At 39.6% G+C, this 15,899-nt stretch overlaps 2 protein-coding genes across 3 annotated transcripts in view; one reads left to right on the top strand and one right to left on the bottom strand.

Annotated features, from left to right (window-relative positions):
• SGCE (sarcoglycan epsilon) overlaps positions 1-11,178 on the top strand; it is a 42,388-nt gene extending 31,210 nt beyond the window's left edge. For both annotated transcript variants that reach the window (XM_066627765.1, XM_066627764.1), the window contains 2 exons: positions 9,471-9,514; positions 10,929-11,178. In XM_066627765.1, the coding sequence (XP_066483862.1) occupies positions 9,471-9,514; positions 10,929-10,945 (61 nt within the window). In that variant the 3' untranslated portion in view covers positions 10,946-11,178. The remainder of the gene's footprint in view (positions 1-9,470; positions 9,515-10,928) is intronic.
• Positions 11,179-11,959: 781 nt separating this feature from the next.
• The window catches only part of CASD1 (CAS1 domain containing 1), a 39,265-nt gene continuing 35,325 nt past the window's right edge, over positions 11,960-15,899 (bottom strand). The window contains exon 18 of the mRNA XM_066630986.1: positions 11,960-14,986. Within this exon, the coding sequence (XP_066487083.1) occupies positions 14,720-14,986 (267 nt within the window). The 3' untranslated portion in view covers positions 11,960-14,719. The remainder of the gene's footprint in view (positions 14,987-15,899) is intronic.

Here is a 15,899-nt window from a genome sequence, read left to right as displayed (position 1 = left end):
ACCTCCATGTTCTGGCTTTGGGTTATTCTCACAGATTGATATTTAAGAAGGGAAGACAGTAACAACCTGGCTAAGGGGAGGAACTCCAGGCAGGGCACCATTTAACCCTACATGCTTGGCCAAAAGCAGCAGTTCTCAAACTCACAGGGGGTTTGATTTCCGCAGTAAGTCCTTGTGGGGTAGGCGAGTGGCAGCAACATAATGGCCAGGATCGGGTTGCTTTGGAGGGGTGCAGAGGCTTGGCTGGAATCACCACAGCCTACAGCAGCCTTCCAGGGGCCCCGCGACAGCCTCCGCAAGGTTCCCCAACATGTGGAGGCTATGAAAATAACAGTTGCAACCCACTTCTGGTTTTATGATCGCAAACTGGAAGTGGGTCGCGATAGTTAATTTTACATTCTCTGCATGTTGGAAAGCCTGTGGAGGCTGGCACAGGGCTCACCGCATCCCTGGAAGGCTGCTGTAGGCTATGGTGAGTGCAGCCAAGCCCCTGCATCTCTCCAAAGCTACACGATCCTGGCGATTGTGCTGCTTCCTCTCCCCCTCCCACTCCTTAAGGGGGTAGAGGCCAGGGCTCTGTAGCTGGGGCATCGTGACACCCCAGTTTGAGAACCACTGCCCAAGGGTATTAAGTACTTGAGTAACAGTGCTGGATCTGGACTACCAGTATTATTATGGACTGGCTCTTGCTGCTGTCCCCACATGAATGTCCATGGAAGCTGCCAGTGGGCTCACAGCTAGGCAGCATTCACATCACATGGGGGTTCTACTTGACATTGCTGTGATGGCAGTCAGCAGATGCAGGTATTAATAATCATAATTAGCTGTGGGTCAAAGTCATCACAGGGTGTGCTGAGTTCCTCCCTGTATGACTGTATCCCATTTGACAAAATGTGCAAGGAGAGTCTCCTCCTGTAATGAGCAGAAGCAAGAGAGACTCACCCCCTCTTGCTTCCTATTTTCGTAGTGCCTGCCTCAGTAGTGCCTACTCTGGATAATGTGGTAGTTCCCTTGCCCCAGAATCTGAGCGAGCTGATTTCTGCAAGGCCTCCATTACCAGAGCCACCACATGGTCTTGGAACGGGAAGCCCTCTGCTGCCATTCTAACTATTATGGTGTTATTCTTGGTGGGTGATGCCAGGCCAGCTCTTGGGCTTGCCCACATGCGAGAGATGGCAAAGCAGCTGCTGCCGCTGGTGGAAGAGCCTTTGTGCCACGTTAATGCCCATGGAAAGCACACATTCCACAAGCTGAGAGCTGTAATCTTAATAGGAAGGAATGTGATTCACTAGCACTGTATCTCCGAGAGCAGGAACTATAATTTTCCACTCTAAATGATCTGTTTCTAACATTTTACTCGGTTCGTTCTTGGCTGATGAGTCATATGTCCATGGTGAGTCTAGTAGATTAAGCTCAGGCTTGGCTCAAACCAAATTTGGCATTCAAAAATTTCTTAAGATATAGCATAGTGTAGCTTGTTCTGCAGGCAATGGAAACAACTAAGTCACTTTTTTATTTTTGCCATATAATGCTCCTCAGCTCCCTCTGCTGGCTATTGGAAAAACTTTTAACTGGCATACCTGTATGTGCCATTCATATATTGTTCATGAAATTTCTAAATTTGTAGACATGGGTAGCTTTGTTATAAGATTATCTCACTTTCAAAATTAGAGAGGTCCTAAGTGATAATTTGGTTAGGAAACAATGATATAATTGAAAATCAGTAACAGTGAATAGAGATTTGGCATCAACTATAGCATAATGGGGATTTTATTCAGTATTAGATTTCATTACATAACAAAGAGCTCATTTGGCACCTTAAAGATTCAGTTTTATTGTGGCTTAAATTTTCTCAGACTAGAACCAACTTCATCAATTGCACTGTGATGCATCAGATATCTGATACATCATTGTTCAATCTCTGTCATCTCCAGGTAGATCTAGTTAGTGTAGACCGGGGTGTCAAACACATTCCATACAGCCGAATAGCATTCATGATGCCATCTGAGGGCTGGAGATGATGTCTTTAAACAGGTCATAACCAGAAATAAGCTCTTTTTTCTCACTTAGGAACTCAGTAGCTGCAAACGGCAGAAGAGAAAATATGCAAATCTTGATCATAATTCAAGATATGGTAGAGCCCAATTATCATGCGGGCTGCATTTTCAGCAGTGCCACCTCAGCATTGCTTAGCAGCTGAGAGATCAAGGGCCAGATGAAAAGCTTCAGCGGGCCGTAGCCGGCCCCCTGGGCCTTATGTTTGACACCCCTGGTGTAGACCATACAGAGTTAGAAGGACCAGCAGTCTAACTCAAGATAAGGTAGCTTTCTATGTTCTGCCTTTTTTTTTTTTTTAATATTTTTAATTGACAAACACAGACATACAAACATATAACATACATTTAGGAGTGCTAAATACCATGTACCATTACTCATTAATCATACTATATCTCCTAATCTACTACTCATCTACTTCTACCTCTTATTAATTTATCAATTTATTTATATAATATATACTAAATTTCCCTAATGCCCTGTGCTATATTTTCTAAATTTTCACTTTCTAACATAGACTTACTTCAATTACTCATTAATATTAAAACAAAATAATCTAATTACCAAAATATAACATATAAAACAATTCTTCCATCTACTTCTAACTCTTCTACTCATTTATATATTTCTTATATCAAATATAATAAATTCCTAATTCCCTATAATATATTTTCTAAATATTCACTTTCTATCATCTCAACTAATTCAATTACTCATTAATATCAAATGATAATAATCTACTTTCCAAACTTTTCAGCCACACTAGACGCTGTGCCAGAACAACCATCCAGAGCGCGATACCATAGTCTTCCGAGACTGAAGGTTGCCAACATTATAATTTCCAAACTATAATAAAACCAACAATCTCTTGTAATATGTTCTTTACCATTCTCCAATCTGATTACAATTTTTTCTTTAACATAATAGCCACCTATAAAACCATTCATCCACACGCTAACATTTCCAGCTATTTTTTTCTAATTCATTCTAATTCATATGTATCAATTTTGTAGTATTTGGTTTTTAAGTAGATTTAAACCAGTTATTAACTAAATAAAATCCTCCAATTTTCTTTAACCCTCAGGTTTCTTTTTCTTTCTTTCTTTCCATTTTTTCTCCTGTAATATCTTTAATAATTTATCTCTATAACAGAATCCAATAGGTTCACACTTTCTTGTATAAAGTATGTTCATTCTTCCAATTAACTAGGATATATATTCTTCTTGTTGTTCCAATAAATTTTGTATTTTGTGCACCCATATTGCTCTGTCCATCTTTTCTATCTTGATCTCCATCAACGTCCCCTCTAGATCCTGTTGATTTTCCACTCTTCTAATTTCTGTACCCACTCTTCTGATGGTGATTTCATCCCTCACCATCATCTTTTCCACTTTCTCATTCCTTTGTTTATCTTCTACTTGTTTCTTCACATCTTCCAATTGCTCCTTGCACACATCTATCTGTTGAGAGAGAGTCTTTAAACTGGCTTGAATCTGCAAGGACTGACTCAGTTTCTGTCGTTCCATCTCGAGCAGTCTTTCCATATTTGTAAACATGATTTGAACTCAAAAATCTGGAACAGGATCCATCTTGCAATTTCTCTCTAATCCACAAGATGTCCACCGCATATTATTCTCCTTGCTTGCACCACAGCACTGTTCTATCAGCCAGAAATTCCTTGCATATCTTACATACCTCTTGCAGTTCAATGTGGTTAATGGAGAGAGAGATAAGTAAAGTTTAATGAGAGTTATGTCCAAAAATAATTCTGGATTTTAGTCCACACACCAAGTTGTAATTATAATTATAGTCCACCACTGATTTATTCCATTACAAAATAAAAAACACTTTCAACATCCTTAAAAAGTTATCATTAACACCTCCCATGTATCCAAGGCTTTTAACCAAATCAGTCAATCAGAACTGGGGACAACATTGACAAGTGCTTATCTTGAATTTCAACTTAAACTTTACACTTCATGCTTTTTTCTTCATATGATATTGTCATACCCTGCCCCGAAGGGCAGCACCAGTTGGTAGACATGGGTGGGTCTGTCCAGTGCTGCTGAGACCAAATAAGCAAGACACTGAAAGGTGGAAGGCTATGAAGGCTGTTTATTGTTTCAGCAGGACATGTCTGTGGCCTCTGGGAGACTTAGTTCAAATCCAGAAGGCCCTCTTCAGAGGGTTGAGACATTTTTATACGATTCTCGGCTCTTTGTCTGAAATCTAGACTTCCTATTCGCTGAAAATCTGCATCATAGGTAGGGCAAACTCTTAATAGACTGTAGATAAACTTAGAGACACCTGATAGGTGTGTTTCAGGTTACAGGTTTCCATAAAAGGTAAAATTAGGCATTTAAACATATTAAATTACAAAATTTTCAAAAACCAGTAAGGGGTGCTACAATTCCATTTATCCAGTGTTGTCCCAGTGTTGAACCTTATTCATATCCATCATTCCAATTATACAGATTGTTTGACAGGTAACATCATTAAAAGAGAGTAGTATAACACAAAGACAGGTATGAAGGCCGACTTCATAAGATATTTTCGTGGCAGAGCTGACTCATCCCTCATTAGGATGGCCTGGTACCATTATCTTACCTGTGCATAGCTTTCCCTTGTGTTAATCCAAACATTTGAACACTTGTGAGCTTTTCTGCAAGACTGAGGCTTCCTGTCTTTTATTAAGACTTTTCTAATATCAAGCAACTTTGGTTCCTTATAGTTCCTTATGGCCTGCTTCTAATGGCTACTATGTTCCCATATGTGAATTACAATTTGGGACAAGACTATCTTGCCCTAGCTTTGTCTATATGTGCCTTTTTCTATTTCAGTTGCAATTCAAACAAAGAGCCTTCAAAGGCAGAAGTTTCCCTGGTACTTCCCACTTTTCCCTTTCATCTTTTCACCCCCTCCTTACTTTCAAAGAGGGAGTAGCCTTGTCTCACTTTGACTTGGGCAAGGATGTTTGCTTTTCTAATTAAAATGTGTGCAGTCTTCTAAAGTTCATCTCTTGCAGGTGTCTGTGGTTAGCTAGCTAGACGCTTTGTTAGTTTGCCAAGAAACATTGCCAATAGGACTACCTTGACATTTAGCAGAACTGTCAATTCAGCAGAGCAGTTTTTAATTTTTTTAAGCTTTCCCCTAAATTCATGCTTTCCCTGTCTTCTTCTTTCCTTATCCCCCCCTTCTCTGTTACACTGTATTGATGGTTGCTACAGGTTTGGTCTTGGGAGGGAGGTCTGAGACAGGTAAGCAGGCAATATCTTAGCACGGAGCCAGCAGCTTAATTGCAGATCACTGCTGCTTCCCCATGACTATCTCAAACGGTTAGGTTTCTCTGAGAAGAAAGCCCCCCCCCCCCCCCCCGGGTTGGGCTTTCAGTCTAGCCAGATACCTTGCACCGATGAAAATCTTGTCTCGCCTGACGAAGATCTTCAGGTCCTTTTCAGACCTGCAGTATTGGGGGAAGGCAAACTATCTCACAGGAGCTTCTGGAGACATGTCGTCCACTGGTGGCTCCTCCTCCTTGCTTTCTATGTTCTTCCTATTGTCCTTCATTAACAGGTTACAGATCCAACCTATATATACACTGATTTTTTTATGCATGGATTTGCCTCAACACGAATGGCCCCTGCAAATGAGAAAGAATGTGCTGATCCTGGAGAAGGGGAAAAATACATCCCTTTAAAATCAGTGTTAAAAACTGAACAGTCCTTTAACAACAGCCTCCTTAATGAGAGCAAGAGAGGGCAGCAGGCTAACAATCCATTAATCCTTCTCTCTCCTGCAGACCCCTCCCTTCCCCCAGCATGTGAAAGAAAGGTGATCATTTTGCATTGGTGAAGGGAGGGGCTGAGTGAAGTGCTGATGGACTGTCTTCTTAATGACTCTTATCTTAGAGTCAAAAGGTCAGCAAGGCTGTTTTTCAATCACTGGAGCAAAGAAACTTTGTTGTTTTAAATTGATTTGCTATAGTGCGTTTTTTGTTATCCAGGTGAGTGCTTGGAATGGAACCCACGTGAATAATTATTCTCAACCTGTATATATTAGCATGGAAGGGAGTGTTTAAACACTGGTGCCTAAAGGCCATAAAAAGCGACAGTTAAATCAACTTACTTTGTTAATAGAGATCCCTATATTTTTAAGGAAAATAACATTATTTTGCATTGATGGGTAGCCCAATCCTATTCACCACCAATTCTATGCTTGGGATCATTAGAAAAGGTATTGAGAACAAAACGGCTAATATTATAATGCCGTTGTACAAATCGATGGTAAGGCCACACCTGGAGTATTGTGTCCAGTTCTGGTCGCCGCATCTCAAAAAAGATATAGTGGAAATGGAAAAGGTGCAAAAGAGAGTGACTAAGATAATTACTGGGCTGGGGCACCTTCCTTATGAGGAAGGCTATGGAGTTTGGGCTTCTTCAGCCTAGAAAAGAGTCGCCTCGGGGGACATGATTGAGACATACAAAATTATGCAGGGGATGGACAGAGTGGATAGAGGGGTGCTCTTTACACTCTCACATAACACCAGAACCAGGGGGCATCCACTAAAATTGAGTGTTGAGAGAGTTAGAACAGACAAAAGAAAATATTTCTTTACCCAGCGTGTGGTTGGTCTGTGGAACTCCTTGCCACAGGATGTGGTGACGGCATCTGGCCTAGATGCCTTTAAAAGGGGATTGGACAAGATTGGAGGAAAAATCCATCATGGGTTACAAGCTATGATGTGTATGTGCAACCTCCTGATTTTAGGAATGGGCTATGTCAGAATGCCAGTGCAAGGGAGGGCACCAGGATGCAGGTCTCTTGTTATCTGGTGTGCTCCCTGGGGCATTTGGTGGGCAGCTGTGAGATACAGGAAGCTGGACTAGATGGGCCTATGGCCTGATCCAGTGGGGCTGTTCTTATGTTCTTACCACCATATGCCAATGCAGTGGGGCCAAAGGGGCAACTCAGATCTTAGCAAGCTTTGCAGCTGGTGCAAGACCCTGTTGCCTTGTGTTGGTGGATCAGGCTGGGAAGGGGATAGGATCTAGCATGTACAGCTGCTGCTGATCTTGCCTCCTCCCAAGAAGTGAGCTGCCTACTCCTCCCTCCCCGGCACCGCTTATCATGCACTCGGTGTTCTGCAGGTGCACCAAGGCCAGTGTGGGCCTCCATGCTGGCCTTGGCAACTTCTAGGTCATCACAGAGTGCTTTATGGCACTTTTGTGATGGCTTGTACGGTACAGCATGGTGGTGCTTCATCTCTTCCAGGATTGCTCTATAAAGAGGTATAGGTGAATGTCAGCCAAATGAAATCATTTAAGTAAGCTGCAATAGAAGGTCCAGAGTTATTATGTTGATTTTGCAAATGCATTTAATGTATTTAAATATCAGGAGAACCTATAATTTCCCAGTGAGCAAAACCACCAAGGATGCTTTAAAAAGAAAGAAAATGGCCTATGTCAGATATTTGCCTGTACTGTTGAGTTATGAGAATGCAGCAGAGGAGCTCCTGCAACTGTATAATCAATGATCTGTCAGGCGGTTATGACTTAGTTTCGATTTGATGCATTGGATGATTACTTCAAATCATATACCTTTCTTCGAGCTCTTTTTCATGCATGGAGCATCCTTCATTTTCTGCCTGTCACAAGCCATATCAAGATGTGTCTACAGAGTAAAGATATGTGTTGAGATGAATTCAACTTTATATTACCATCCCAAACTGAAGCAGCCTTCCATTGCACTGAGAACAGAAAATTTTATCTGTAATTAAAATGAGTTGCTTAAAACTGTTTCCCAAACTGTGGGTCGGGACCCACAAAGTGGGTCGCGAGCCAATTTCAGGTGGGTCCCCATTCATTTCAACATTTTATTTTGAATATATTAGACTTGATGCTACCATGGTATGTGACTGCATTTGGGGAAATGTTACAGACCTGTACATTTAACAAGCTACTATGTATATTCTTTTAACAATGATAGTAAATGGGAGTTACTCTTGGGTAAGTGTGGATAGGATTGCAGCCTAGAGTTGTTAAAAATTTTCCTACTTGATTATGTCACTTCCAGTCATGACATCACTTCTGGTGGGCCCTGACAGATTCTCATTCTAAAAAGTGTGTCCCGGTGCTAAATGCGTGAGAACCACTGGCTTAAAACATATCTTATCACTTTCACTTCTAACCTTGACTTCATTAGCAATTACAGACAATTCATTACTACAACTTTAATCATTTTTGGAACTTTGAAGGTTTTCTTTCTGAGCTTTTTTGTTGTTGGTGGAAGTGATTATGATTTAATCCTTGTAGTGATGAATCCTTGTAGTGATTAATCCATTTGATGAATATAGATGACTGATAGCATTTCTTAATCCTACAGTGTACTCCTGAACTGAAACCTCAAAAAAGTTTGCACAATTTTCCCTTGTAAGCAATTTTTCACGTTTCTGCAGAACAACCAATTGAGTAATATTTTGCCTTCTGCTGTTCTCATTCATCCTTTTTGGAACTTGAAATTGCTTTGCAGAGCAAAACCACTGGCGTTTTCGGTTTGAACATCACAGCAGTGTGTATAGCATACATATGCTCTCTCTTTCTCTGTAAAACTAATACCAAAAGTATTTGTATATTTGCTTTTGAATGTGCAGAGCGTTCCATGCATTTTATCTTGTAATCTTTATAACAATTCTAAGAACCCAGAGCTATCCCCCACCACATCAGCCACACAAAGGTGTGCCACATTTTATGGCATTCATCAGAAGGCAAACAGGAGGTAAGTAAAGAACATTTTTTACTTACCTCCATGCAAGCCTACAGGTCACCTGTGGGTTTCCTTGGACATACTCCAGGCATTTTGGTGCTGTAAATTGGACATTAGAATTAGGCTGGTAAGTACTACTATCCCCAGATTGGAACTGTGAGGAATTAAGTTGATACAGAGTGGCTTTCCTAAGGCAAGCAAGTTCACAGTTGAGGCGAGATTTGAACTGCAGAGATTCAGGCACCACAACATGCCAGCTCTCATTTGTGCTCTTTTCGATACCATGCTTCATGTGGTCCTGCTGGCTGAGGACCTGGCAGATGTCTTCTAGGAGCAGAGTCCATCAGTTGTGGTGCCAAGTTTACGGAATACCCTGCTGACAGAGGCCCACTACTTTGGCCTTTCAGGCAGGCAGTTAAGACTTAGTCTTTAGGAAAGGCCTTTTGTTTTTGGTCACCTGTGTGTATTTAAAATTTTTTAAAGGGTTTTGTTAAATTGGAAGCTGAATGAGGTTTTATTTTTGTTCAGTTCTGATATTTTGTACCGTTTATTTTGTACCCTACTGTAAGTTGTTGTAAGCTGCTTTAATTTTCTGGAAAACAGGATAGAAGTTTTTAAATTCCTACATTTGAAATTTTTTTATCATTTATTAGGAACCTACCCCATCAGACCCAGATTCCACAGCAGCAAACAGAAGGTGACTTTTATTATTTTTTTAAAAAATTGTAATATAACTTGGACTATCAACAAGTGATCACAGACTCTATTTTCTTGGATCAGGTTTCATAAAGTGCACAATGGTAACAAAGTGGGGCTGGTTGAGAGAACTATATGTAGGACACTATATAGAGAACAGAGGGAAATAGTTCCATATTTAGAAGGCAGCTGTGGGATCTGCCATTACCAGAAATACGTTAGCAAGGTACAAAGCCAGCCCACTGATGGATGCAACACGAAACGCTTGCATTGAAGGGTGCCAAGTGAGGGGCACTGACCAGGCTTGGTAGTAAAGGGGTAGGTGCTTTATTGAACTTTCGATGATCGTAGGCTTGAGGCTTTGGCCCCTTAGTCCTCAAAAAGTTGGATAGGTTTGCTGCAAAGTCACTGAAAGCCTTTGCCTCCTCACACTCAAATCCCTGCACCTCTCCCCCCCTCTTGTTTCCTCAACCCAGTCCCCTCTTCTCCCTACTTGGCTTCCTCCTTCCCCTGTAACCTGCAGCCCTTGCTGTGCTTCCTCTTCAAATGTGTCCTGCCTTCATGCTATATGGTCTCTCTGCCGCACTCTTCTATTACTGCTGCTTTCTATTCCTTTGTTGCTTGTGGCTGCATTTGTCTATCCTTCTCTTTTACTCTCCCGCTCCTCCAAGCTTCACCCTCCAGTCCTGGCCATCCTTGCTGGGTCTTCTTTAGCTTTCAGGACCTCTGGTGATATCATTGATGATCTGCTCTCCATTTGCCCAGGTGGGCAAGGACATGGGGGTAGAATTAGGTGTCACTCAAGCCCTTTAAATCAGTAGGCTAAAGGCTGCATGGAAATATGCAGATGTTTCAGCTATCATTCAAAAAGTAGGATAGTGTGAAGTTTACAGTGAAAACTGTAGCATAGAGGTGCTTTGCCCTTGGTAATTATTATGCAGTAGGCTCTATTCACCTAATAGTCTATCATCAGTGTTTCTTTCTGTGTGCTCCCTTTTAGGAAAAGTGCATGAAATAAAGCAGAATTGCAAAAGTTAGGTGAATTAGATAAAGGAAGCTTTAAAAGTGTTTACTATCAGAGGAAGAATTAGGTGCATCTCAACTTGAATACATTTTAGGGGGTGTTGTATTCAGAATTGTTGTTTTTTTATTACTGCTTTCGGGGACTAAAGGAGAATTTCGTATGACAACATTTCAAAGATTTGAGGCAAGTATTACTTAGTGCTTTCCTGAAGAGCCACTAATAAATGTTTCTACATGTTAATTTTAGATTTGATCTGATCTGTATGGTCATTCATCCGAAGGTATACCAAAGGCTGAATTGAATAATGGCAATTTCAACCTGTAGCTTTAAAACCACATCCAGTTGACTTCTGATTCTTCTAAATAACATTTCTGCGAATTGTCATTTACAGGTAAATGGTATTCCTGAAGAAAGGAAACTTACAGAAGCAATTAATTTGTAACTAAAAAGCAACCAGGATCATCTTATTTCCTGATTTCCTCAAATGATGCATGAATTTTTCTGATGAAGCATGCATGTCTACAGTGTTAAATATTCCAGTGTCAAATGGTATTGTTTCCGTATTACTAATGTACTGTATCTTTTTGTACTTTGGACATTTTCAACAATTTGTAAAATGCTTTTATATTTGCTACATTAAAATGGTCTTTAAAACAGACATTCATTGTCTCTCTCCCCCCCCCCCCCGATCTTTAAGCAGAATTTTGGTATGCAAAGGTATTTTACAAAGGCAATAATAGGTGCCCAGGCCTGAGTGATTCTGGAGCAATTTTTAGTATTAAATTGTGCTGGCCTACTTAATGCTTTTGTGGTCTCCTTCTATTGTGCTGCACAAAACTGAAGACTGTACACATAGTATTTAATTTCATTAACTAGCACACTGGACAGGTCAGGAATCAGCTTACACACAATATGCTGCATTTTCTTGCTTCTAAAAAGCAAGAGGTACTTCTTAGAAGGTATTGCCAAACAGTGGCGATCCCTTTTCCTCTGTTTTCTTGGTTATGTGGCAAACTGCTTAATGTGTTGGAAGTACATGCATTTGTTCCACAAAAGCTGCAAGCATGCAAAATGGATAGACTTAATAAGGGTGGTTAAAGCAGTTAGCCAGAATGTGTTTTGCAGTGTTTGCTTACTTCAACAGAAAATCTTTGACTTATTTCAATCAACTCTGTAGGTAGACAGCCATTCTAAATTCAACAGAGCAAAAACTGAGTTACTATCAGAAACTTGTTTTTAATGCTACCTTGGTAAGGATTTTTCTTCAGCTATTCATTTGCAGTCTTTCAGATAAACCTTGTACTTGTAATTTTTCAGTGCTTACTTGTGAGGAAATTCAAATAGATGCATCTTTACATAAGATTTCAAAACAAACTAAGCATATCACTAGATTTTAATAGAACTTTTTTTTAAAAAACCCACACATACACTCCTGCTTAATTGATGCTCCTTTCAGTACAAAAATAAGCACCCACAGCACAATTTATTTAATTTTTAAATTACTTCATATTTTTCACATAAATTTAAAAGAAAATATATTTTATCTCACATACAGTAAATAGCAAACAAGTGCAATATTTCAAACATAAAAAACTTTAACCAAATCTGTACAACAGATAAATAAAAACTCTACAATACTTGGTTTATAAACATAAAAACAAAAACTAGCTCCCACACCTAAGAAATGTGTTCACCTCCTAATAAAGGAATGAATGTTCAGTTGTACATGCAGCCCACAACTTGCCAACCACCACTACAGTGCTTCACGAAATCAAACTGACACAGTAAATCAAATGAACCAATTGGTGGCAGAGTACAACTTTCCACACCCTTCAAAATAAACAGGCAACTGAGAAAAGAAAGACCTGTAAAAATTATTAAACTAGTTAACGTCGCTAGCAAGACAGTTCAACTTAAACATTAAATGAAAGAATCCCATTGCTCCTTAGAGGAATTTCTCCTCGGAATTATTCTTCACTATGGTATCACAGGACTCCAGAGTCCCTAGCATCAAAGTATATGTTGAAACACTATAAATTAAAAGCCCTGCTGTTTCATTACATACAATTGCACATATGCTTAGAAAACAATACTGTCTATTAATTCTTCAAGTGCTAGAACAGTATGCAGCAAACAAGAATTGGGACAAGCTGCTAGATGCCCAAGGCCAAGACCAAAGGAGCATGTACACAATATGTGTTTGCAAAATTTTCTCCCACAGCAACCTAAGCTCGCTTTTTAAACTCCCAACGGAGATTGGGCACAAGAGCTTTTAAAAGGGAGAAAGTGCCACCACAGGGGCATGCAGGTATTTTTCCTTCCCCATCCCAAAACTTGTGCCAATCCTCAACTTTTTTTGAAGCTGGTTCTCCCCAGAAAAATTTGAGGGTGCTGTGGGGGCAGCCCCTAAAAAGGAAACACAGCATGACATCTGCAATACCTACATAGGCCATACGTGAAACATATTTTAAAATGCTCTCTAGGATTTGTACTCTTATTACTTCAACCTGTATTCTACTCTGCTCCCACAAAAACAAGGCTGGAATTAATGAATTCAGCAGATCAAAAACCAGGGAGTTGTGCTTAATCTTCAGAACTTAAACTGCAATCCGTTTCTTTCAATTTGAACTATTTTTCAAAGGTACAGAGCATATTTAAAATGGTGAAGAGGCAAAACAGCCATAACTAGAAATGAAAGTAAGCCTAAAGGCCTATGCAGAAACGTAATTTGATATACAATTTTAAAATTTAAACTTCAATAAGGAACTTCTCATATCACTAGTTTTCTGCAGTGGTTCATTCTATCCATCAGGGAGAGAAAAATCATCCATTCTTCATAGGTTTATGCATAATATAATTTTAACTACAAGGATTTTGACATGCTCTTTACAACCCCCATAAAAGGGTGATGGCTAAAACCTATTAACCTATATTTGGCTGTGGGTAATTTTTTTACTTTCTCTTGTTTGTTAGTCTTATGTGAGGTTTGAAAAGATCTGAATTCTCAGTGAAGAGATAAAGGCCACTTCCAAAATGGGAAAAGCAACCTTCACACAGCCACATGATAGTCGTAGGTAGGTGCCTAACCTCTTCACTGAAGAGATTGCTATACAAAGTCTCCAGTCTTATTTTCTGTGGGGGTTGGCTGGGAGGAGGAAGAATAGACTTCAGTTGCATTCTAGCTACATCATTCTTCTACAAATGCAAGTCAGTTATGTTAGCAGAAAGTGGAAGGGAGAATAGATGGGACAGTGGCATTTGAACTGAATATACTCAGATACAAAGAGCTGATTATGTAAACCAAAAAACACTGCTGAAAAACAAACTAGTTTTAAAAAATAATCAAAATAAGACTATTCAAACATTCCATATAAATATCATTTATGAAACTTATGAATTACTGACAGTTACCTTCAATGAAATGCTATGCTAGAGAATTTGTAAACGTGAATTTTAATGTGATCATGTTTTCCATAGTGCTTGAAGGGTTTCCTAGATATGTATTAGCTAAATTCAAAATAGTCATCATTAAAGCAAGTTACTAACTTATGTTCAGAAATTCCCCAATTGCTATAAGAAAAAAACTGATCACACATCAATGTTTTTAACTCCTACAGTTAGACTGGGGTCTTTAAGCCATTTACTATATAGTATAGTCCATCAACATTGGATGGATTTATTCTGTAAGCAAACTGTTGTGCAATGACTAGAATTTAACTGCAGGTTAAGGTTACAGGGTTAGGTTGTTCTACTTCTTGCAGTCACCAGCTGCTGCTTAAAACATCCAAACATATTAATTGGAATATACTAGTAATTATTAACAAATGTGATAATCCCTCAAGGTAAAAGGAATGCAACAGTCTCTAAATGCCTCTGCTTAGCTCATCTTGCTCCATTTATCTTGAGACAGATCTGTAAACAGAAGTAGTGTTTCAGTAGAAAAGCTTTTTCCCCCACATGCAGCTGTATGCATTTCTGTTCCTGTTTTGGGGGGGGGGCAGGGACATCCATGCAAAATAACAACAGTTCCATCATATAATTTGCTCAGTAGACTTCACTGTGACATCTTTCTGGCAATGCTTGGACATACAAACATTGTGGAGTTTTCTTTTTAATAATTCCAGTTGAGTTTTTGTTTTTTGCTCAGTCACAAGCCTGAAGTTACTTTAATGGTTCCTAGAATTAATTCCATGATGGTTCTTGAATTGCTGATAAAATAAGAAGGCCAGAAAAAAATCCACCTATGCATAGCAATCTTTTCAGCAAAACTGCATTATCTTTTGGAATTACAATCTGCGCAAGGTCATTTGTGATCTGGGAAATTTCATGTGCCACACATACGAATATAAAAGTGCTGATAATAATGTTGAACATAGGATTTCCCGGAATGAGGACTAAGATCCCCTTGGTATCTGCTGCCAGCCAGATGTGGTACTGACAGATGAAGAGCTGAAAAGGAAATAAGAGTAGTTAGATGTCTGCCTGTCTAAGTGTCCACAAGGCATCCCTGAAGACCAGAAATCTTATCACTAAAACAAGGTACAAAAAGGGCCCAAAGCAGTTTGAGGAATAGTGTTATTTGCTGTGTTGTATCCACAAGAGCAAAAGAGGTTCCCTTCAATGGATACAAGCACACAAGCTCCTTGTATTTCCTCTCCAACATTAATCAAGGAAAAGCTGTTCTCCTGTTCCTTCAAGATTAACATTCACTATTTGCAAATGTTTTTAGATGAAATGCAGAACTATAGTCTGGTAAGAATTTGTTTGAAAGAGCTTGTGCCTTTCACTAGTCAGTGGAGAATATCCAGAACTTTGTACTCAGCAGCACTATCCAACAGAACCACAAACACTAAAGGATAGCATCTTGACTATGTTTCCAATGTTGGGGAGCTCCCTATAGGAACAGAGGGCGCTGACAACAGAAGGGCTAGTTAAGGTGCTACCCAAAGGCTTTAGCACATCCCAAGGTGTTATGATACAAGTCAAAAGCATTGACTGTGAGGACATAACTGAAAAGATACCCTAACTTAAAACCCATTCAGTTTCAAATGAGTACTGCACATAGTGTTTGAAGCCCTTCTCATACAACAGTCCCACGAAGGAGGTCAAGAGAATTAATGCCACACAACCTTATAAGGCTTCACAAATCTTTCCAGAATAGTCTTTGCCAGAGAAGCAGTTAATTTTCACCTTTCCCTATCTGTACTTGATGAACAGTTCTAAATACATAGCAAGACAACATTTTACATTCTGAAATCACTTCTTTGCCCAGGACCTCTATTATAGCCATAGTGCTGCAGGAGTGACTTAGAATATAGCCACATGTTACATTCTGTGGTCTGTAAGAAACTCAAATCACAAA

The sequence above is a fragment of the Tiliqua scincoides genome, chromosome 5, assembly GCF_035046505.1.
Source record: "Tiliqua scincoides isolate rTilSci1 chromosome 5, rTilSci1.hap2, whole genome shotgun sequence".
Classification (NCBI taxonomy): Eukaryota; Metazoa; Chordata; class Lepidosauria; order Squamata; family Scincidae; genus Tiliqua; species Tiliqua scincoides.
The sequence above is the reverse complement of the archived record's forward strand: the minus strand, read 5'-3'. Positions and strand labels throughout refer to the sequence as shown.